The sequence below is a fragment of the Chrysemys picta genome, chromosome 12 (genome assembly GCF_011386835.1).
Source record: "Chrysemys picta bellii isolate R12L10 chromosome 12, ASM1138683v2, whole genome shotgun sequence".
In the NCBI taxonomy this organism is placed as follows: Eukaryota; Metazoa; Chordata; order Testudines; family Emydidae; genus Chrysemys; species Chrysemys picta.
In genome coordinates this window covers 28,676,153-28,684,090 of record NC_088802.1, presented here as the reverse complement: position 1 = coordinate 28,684,090, position 7,938 = coordinate 28,676,153, and the positions used below count along the sequence as shown (strand labels likewise).

Sequence of the window (7,938 nt, the reverse complement as noted above, 5' to 3'; positions counted from 1 at the left end):
AGTGCGGGTTGTCATCTGCTCTTGGAAATTAATATGCCTTTGGGCACCTGTGATAAAGTGTTTTTTTCCACTTGTTATGTTGCATGTGTCTCTTACTGTCCTATACTAATACTGTGTGTACCTCAGTTTCCCTGTGTAATGCACCAATGTCTATGTGGTGGGAATTGGGTGTGTCTTTTGCTGAGGTCCTTGGGGCAGGGGAGGCTGCCCAGCTGTCTATAGGTGGTGGCCGATGCCCTTTGTAACCTGAGAGCCAGGAGGGGGAGACGACCAGGTGACTCTTTGCCTGGGAAGCAGGACAAAGACTGGAGGAGCAACAGGCATGTGGGAGGCCAGGCAGCAGGGTCCAGGGCAGTCTGCCCTGGTGACAGTATGCTCAGAAAGAGGAGGTATGCTACCACGGAGCCCTGACTGGCTTCATACAGAGTTATTCCTGAGCAGCGCCCTGATGACTCTGACAGCACCTTCTTTTTCAGGAGGCATCCCTACTTGGATAGCATAAGGGAGCCCTGCAAAATCCTCTGGGGCCATGCATTCCCTGATCAAGGCTACCACATCCACTGGAGTAAGACCAGGGGTGCCAGCTGTCCTTGCCAGCCATCCCAAGGCTGTGCTCCAGTTTAACAGGCCAACTACTTTCCCTATGGCTCTGACCTGGTCAGGAGAGAAGGGCCTGACCTCTACCCCATCTTCCCATCCTTGGGGACCAATCTTCCTTACCATGATGTTTACTGTGGAGGCTATGGTTGGAGGCTTCTGCAACTCTTCAAGTGTATCAAGCAAGGGACCATATGGCAGCCTGGATGGGCCCAGGGGAAAGGGACGCTCATGTGGATCATTGCTCTCATAATTATAATAAAAATGATGGAATTTGAGTCTTCTTTGACCCATCTCCCCTCCCCAGACTGCTACTTCCTTTAATTGCAGCCACTATTCCCTTCTGCTCTCCCAATTTGGCTCCAACAGCATAACTTTGTTTCTTACATTCCCGGGGATTTGCCTGGGTCTTATTCTGGGAATCCTTCAGTAAAACTCTAACAGTGCCTCCACTTTCCATTGTTTGCTGTTTTAATTCAAATACCTCCTGCTTCAGCCTGTCACTCTTTCACTGTCACACATCTGCTTCTGCAGTGCCACTACCTTTGCTGACTGAGTCAGGTTTATTGCCCAGAGGGTGTTTGACTCGGCCTTCAGGCTGGCTTCTTTTTAATTTTAATCTTATTTATTTTTTAAATTTTTGCTTTTAATTAATGTATTTATAATTGCTACTCTCTGCTTACAGAGCTGCAGGAATGCCCAGGGCCAGCGAAGACTCCAGGCTTCCAAAGACCATTATCATGTTCCTCTGCAAAATCAGTCAAGCTGTTTTCTAAAACCATTTTGAGGAAAATGGTTCTCTTTCTTTCTAGATGTTCCCTTTCCTTCTGACATTTTTTTCATTCAACCAGGCTACCAGCCTGAGCCCTGAGTCCCACTAACACAATGTATCCATAAATGAACTCTCAGACTAGGACACAGAAAAATTACAGATAGCTATCCTGCCCTGCTCCCCTCTACTCTTGCACAGCAAACCCTTTGTAATGTTAGGCTCTGGTAGAGGCCTCCCTACGGGATGGGGGAGCAGGCAGATAGCGCACACAGTGTTGGTATATAAGACTCTAAATACCTTTATGGATTACAATATAAACCCCATTCACTCCACATTCACACCCCTTTCATACTACACAGAGTCCAAAGATCAGAACGATATTCCGATGGCCAGTCGAAATTCAGTCCGATCACAAGGTGTGGGCAGCCAACGTTACACGCCTCTTCTTTATCAGGGCTCTGGATCAATGTCTGACTCCAAATTTCAGATATGTCAGGCAACTGTTTATAGGTCAGGCATCAGCTCTTTGTCTCTGTTTACTAAGCCTTTTATCCATAACTCCAGGAAAACTGTTCCGGGCAGGCCACCATAATCCAAGACATTCCATTTCCTCTTATGGACATGACAAACTTATTTAACACTGACCAGTCCTTGACCGCTTGTTACCTTAAATCCTCGCTTCAGTTGCAACACATACCTCACGTACTCATGTCAAGCACACAGCATTCATACTAGGCCTCCACGACCTATAGTGTATTACAATATACATGACTTATATCCCACCAGTACCAGTCATCCCCTCCTCTCCACCACTCCTGGCTGACTCGCCAAATCTGTTACCCAGGGGTTGCAGAAGCCAAAGCTGTGGTAAATTAACTGTTTCTTTCCAGGTGGTGTCAGGAATACATCAATGGGGACTAAGCTCCTTGGATTGACAAATGATTGATACAGACCAGAGTGCTTTTTAAAAAAAAATTAGGTTTTAAGCATATAAACAGACATATATGCTATAGCAGTAGGTTTAGAGAATTCCAAACATTATAGTTACCCAAAGTCTGAGATGGTTTCGAGTGATTAACAGTCAGCCTTCCGGGGGCCCTCCTTCTGTCCAGTTGCTGGGGAGTTTAGGTGTCAGGTCCTTGCCCGAAGAAAACCTCCCTTGGACTGTCCCAAAGTATATTTTTTGCTTAATTTTTTATAGCTAACATAAACAAAGCACATAACTCATAGTGATGCCTAGTGGATCACCATAGGAACCCCTAGTGGGTCACTAATTCTTCTAGTTTTAGCAAATTTATTATTTTTTATTAAAGCATTTTTAGTTATAATAAAAGTTATATGTTAGAAGCACTTAAACCCAAGGTCAGCTGTTTAAACACACCTTTTATGGTACATTAACTTTTTGTCCTATTCTGATTAGCAAAACTGTAAAAACACAGCTATAAATTATTCCTAGCTATGTAATATTTGGTTTTCCACTACCAATGGCTGGACACACAAAATAGCTAATTCCAGTAATGTCAAGTTTAATTCTCCCCACAACACCATGACTGCTTACTTTGCTTAAGAGCGTTTAGTGAGGGACCTTATCAAAGGCGTTTTGAAAGTGTAAGTTTACTGTATCCACTGGATCATGCTTGTCTACATGTTTATTGACCCCCTCAAAAAAATCTAATAGATTGGTGAGGCATCATTTCTCTTTATAAAAGACAAGTTGATTCTTCTCCAAAAAATCATGTTCATCTATGTGTCTGGTAACTCTGTTCTTTTATGGTTTTAACCAATTTCCCTGGTCCTGATGTTAGGCTTGCCTATCTGTAATGTTTGAGATTGCCTCTGGAGCCTTTTTAAAAAATTGGCATCATGGTAGCCATTCTCCAGTCATCTGTTACAGAACCTGATTTCAATGATAGGTTCCATATGGCAGTTAGTAATTCTGCAATTTCATATTTTAGTTCCTTCAGAACTCTTGATCAGGAGTGTGATTTACCCAAAGTTGGTGGGCACAAACAAAGATCTCTGAAGTAATTGCCAGTTTTGAGAGAATGCAGTCTCCAAACTACACAGGGACCACAGATAGGCTGCAAGGAGCACATGAGTACGTAAATTGCAAAGGGTACTACCCCATTGTTATGCAGGCCTTTGTTAACCACAGAGGCAGATTTATGGATGCCAATGTGGACTGCTGCAGAGCACAGCTCTACCAGTCAGTATTATTTGCAGTACAACTGTATAGGGGGATTCAAACACTATGTTCTGGGTACTGGCTGGGCGTTGCCATGTTGGATGGATCAAGCCTCTCTACACCTGCTCTGCTTTCCCCACCCTGCCATACAGCATGCTCAAAATGGCATCGACACCAGAGACTTTTAATGGGTTTATTTCCCTAAAAGTATCAAATCCCACAACCATCAGCGCAACGTGCCACCCAAGATTCTGGTCTGCCTAGTGCTCTCTCTCCCACCTGGTCCACTGGTGTCCTCCCTCCTCCCCTTTCCAAGAAAATGGCATTGTAGTATTTCAGAAAAAAAAAAAAGATTGCAGATACAGAAAGAATAAAGGCAATAGAAAATGTCCTTTGGCTCACAACGTGATCAGCCACCTGCATATCTTCCAGATGTGTCCACTACCTTTTTAAACAAGGCACTTCTGTGCCTATTGGAGACTGCTTCAGGGTAACATCCTCCTTGCTTCAGGGTAACAGCCTGTAGAGTTGCACCCGTAGTTACTATCCTAACCCCTGCTCCCAAGGAAAAGCATAGAAAAAGGAAAGGACATGCAGGAAAGGAAAGGACATGCTGCAGAGGTCGTGCTGAAGAACATGCGACAAGGAGCCAAATTTGCATGTGTGCAAGTGATATGCTGAGGCATCTTTATCTTGATGCAACTTGCATCGACCAAAGTTTGTAATGTAAACATGGCCCTAGTATCAAATACTTCACTGAATTTATACTTGGTTAACTCGATTTAAAACTCTAACTTGACTTGATATTAAAACTTTTAAACAAAAAATGAAACTGGACAAAACTAGATAGAGTGGATGGGACAATGGAATTTAAATCAGTGTCAATTTAACAAAATCTAGCAAAATCATTAATATTCTTAGGCTAAGCCTGATTCTTAAATGAAATTCACAGTCATATGATTACTACAGCTTGAAATTCAGACATCTCTAGCTGAAAATGGTTAGAATAATGCATACAAAAGTTGGGGTACATGAACTACCAATTCTTCCTGGTTCAAAGCAAGAAAGTCACAAATAAACCATTGTCCTGGCTCAGTGCCCAGAGCCAAGTTGGGACATCACATTGACAACCACAGTCAGAGCAGTAGAAGTGTTTCTCTCTTGTGTGGATTCTCCTATGTCTAACAAGGTCTGAGCTCTGACTGAAGCTTTTCCTGCAGTCAGGGCAGTTATAGAATCTCGCTCTTGTATGTAGTATCTGATGTTTTATAAAGTATGAGCTCCAACTGAACCTTTTCCTGCTGTCAGAGCAGTTATAGGGTTTCTGTCCTACGTGAAGTCTCTGGTGTGAATTGAGGTGTGAGCATTCACTGAAGCTTCTCTCGCAGTCAGAGCAGTTGAAGGGTTTTTCTCCTGGTTGGATTATATGATATCTGTTAAGATTTGAGCGCTGACTGAACCTTTTCCCACAGTCAAGGCAGTTAAAGGGCTTCTCGCCTGTGTGCGTTCTCTGATGTTCAATAAGGTATCAACTCTGATTAAACTTTGTTCCGCAGTCAGAGCAGCTATTGGCAATGTTCCTTCTAATATTTTACGTCCATGTGGGGAATGAATTTTGTTATATGCACCAATATGGAGGTGATGTGTGGTGGGGGTGGGGTCCGAGCGGTTTAGAGAGTGTGTGTGTGTGTGTGTGTGTGTGTGTGGGGTGGGGCTCAGGGCTACGGCAGAGAGTTGTGGTGCATGGGAGTGAGGGGTCTGGCTGGAGATGCGGGCTTTAGGGTGGGGCTGTGGATAAGGGGTTTGGGATGCAGGAGGGGGCTCAGGGCTAGGGCAGAGGGTTGGGGTGTAGGGGGTGAGGGCTCTGGCTGGGGGTGCAGGCTCTGGTGTGGGGCCAGAGATGAGGGGTTTGGCGTGCAGGCTGCCCCAAGGAAAAAGGACTCCCCCAACCCTCTCTTGCCGCACCAGCCCGGGTCCAGGGGAGAGTGCCTCTCCGTCTCTCCCCGTCCGCGATCGCTCTGGGGTGGAGGGAGAGGCACCTCTCAACCATCCACGATAGCTCCTGGGGTTGCGGCCTGGGGGAGAGGGGCCTCTCCCCACCTGAGCAGCCCTTGATAGCCTGCTGCGCAGCCCTGCAGCTTAGAGGGAACTTAGGTTATAGGGTTTCTGTCTTGTGTGAATTTTCTGATGTGCAATAAGGTGTGAGCTTTCACTGAAGCTTTTCCCGCAGTCAGAGCAGTTATAGGGTTTCTCTCTTGTATGTAGTATCTGATGTTTAATAAGGTATGAGTTTCGACTGAACCTTTTCCCGCAGTCAGAGCAGTTATAGGGTGTCTCTCTTGTATGTATTATCTGATGTTTAATAAGGTATGAGTGCCGAGTGAACCTTTTCCGGCAGTCAGAGCAGTTATACGGTTTCTTTCCTGTGTGGATTGTATGATGACTGTTAAGATTTGAGCGCCGACTGAAGCTTTTCCCACAGTCAGAGCAGTTGAAGGGGTTCTCACCTGTGTGGATTCTCCTATGTCTACCAAGGTCTGAGATCTGACTGAAGCTTTTCCTGCAGTCAGGGCAGTTATAGGGTTTCTCTCCTGTGTGGATTCTCCTATGTCTAACAAGGTCTGAGCTCTGACTGAAGCTTTTCCCACAGTCAGGGCAGATATAGGGTTTCTCTCTTGTATGTCGTCTCTGATGTTTAATAAGGTATGAGCTCCGACTGAAGCTTTTCCCACAGTCAGAGCAGTTGAAGAGCATCTCTCCTGTGTGGGTTCTCTGATGTTCAATAAGACTTGAGTGCTGATGGAAGCTTTTCCCGCAGTCACTGCAAGTGGAATGTCCCTCTTGATGGGGGATTTTCTGTTGATCAGTTTCTTTGTTTCTTTTCATCCCTCTGCTCCTGTGAGAGGCTTTACCCCGTCCCTCCCCTGGATGGTTTCCCTGCTGCCTTTCTGGCTTGCGCTGACTCTTACAGGTTTCTCGCTGCTCAGGACTCTGGGAAATATGCCCTTCAGATCTTCCCAATAACATCCCACACGGTACCACTTGCTCAGGACCTTCCTGCTGAAGACTTTCCTCGCTGTTCTCATTCACCATCCCCTGCCCTGTGGGACAGAGAGATAATCCAGACAGGAGTCATTCTCTGTGCTGGAGGGAAAGAAAATTCTGAAAGGGGAACAGGAAAAGGGGGGAACACACCCAAATAACAGCTGGGGAGGTTGAAATATCATGAGCTGAGTTCATCCTCCTTCCTCAAAACCCTGCCCCAGAGGAGAGAATCCATCTTTCCTCCACATCCTCTCACTGGAGATGAAGACAGGCTGAAGGGTCACATACACTTGATTAAAATGCACAAGTGACATCTGCTATGAGGATACAGTAATTGGTTTCTGAGTCAGTTTAGCTGATTCCTCACCTGTGTGGGTGTCGCTGATGATCTCCCCTTCCTCACAGCCCTGGAGAACCGAGACTCGCAGCTCCTCCCCTCGCTCCACCCAGGAGATCACATTAGGTTTGGAAATTGGAAATTCTGCTTGGGAAACAATTAATCAAGTGTTGATTATGTTCATTAAGGTCAGTTCTATTACTACTTCCAGACCCAGTATCTCAGTCACCCACCCAGAGAGGCTCCTTCCCCATCTTACAGAGACTGGGCTATATATCATACAAGATCCCATGACACACTCATCTGGAGTAAAGGTGCATCACCTCTGCCTCGGGAATGCCCCAGCTTATTCCCCGGGGGAGCTGAGCGCTCTGCTACACTCTAGGGTACAACTAAATCTCCATTACGGAATGTTCCATTCCCCATATCCCAGGCCTGAACAGGAACACATTACTTAAAGCTCCCGTGAGGGCTTGTAGGTCTGAAACCGAGGCCCATAGGCAGTGCTCAGACTGCAGCTGCCACCTGGCAGATCACTTAGAACTTGCAGCGAAAGGATCTAGCAGAGTTCTAGCTCCTCAAGGGCTCTGTTCACAAAGTTCCTGACTGAGTGGCACGGCTAGCCCCACTCTTTGGCTTGGATGCACTATTTAATCCAGAAGGAGAGAGAGGAAGTTGTCTGAGGAACTAGGTGAATCCTTGGCTGGCTGCTTCAGACCCTGCCTACGCTCCAGAGTCCTGAACTCCTTACTGCCTGTGCCTGGGTGGGACCCTCCATCTGCCCACAATAGCTACTGCTCCCGCAGCTGGCCATGGTGGTGTTTGGCTGTGCTGATCCTCCAGGGGGGTAGGGGGGGAGCTGGCTATTGCTGCAGCTGAGCTCCCCCTCTGCTGCCTTGGTTCTACTCTGCCAAGAGCAGCAGCAGCAGTCTCTTTCTGTTGTTTCCCAACCATCCTCTGGTGCCCATTTCCCCACCTCCTTCACCTTTGTCTGGGTGAGGT

The 7,938-nt window shown here is 46.3% G+C and overlaps 1 protein-coding gene across 2 annotated transcripts in view; it reads right to left on the bottom strand.

The window, feature by feature from the left end:
* Window positions 1–2,330: 2,330 nt before the first annotated feature.
* The window catches only part of LOC101946387 (zinc finger protein 34-like), a 59,484-nt gene continuing 53,876 nt past the window's right edge, over window positions 2,331–7,938 (bottom strand). The window contains exons 3-4 of one of the 2 annotated variants that reach the window (XM_042847235.2): window positions 6,967–7,083; window positions 2,331–6,655 (exon numbers count right to left, since the gene is read on the bottom strand). In XM_042847235.2, the coding sequence (XP_042703169.1) occupies window positions 5,694–6,655; window positions 6,967–7,083 (1,079 nt within the window). In that variant the 3' untranslated portion in view covers window positions 2,331–5,693. The remainder of the gene's footprint in view (window positions 6,656–6,966; window positions 7,084–7,938) is intronic. The other variant, XM_005314014.4, reaches the window with a different exon arrangement.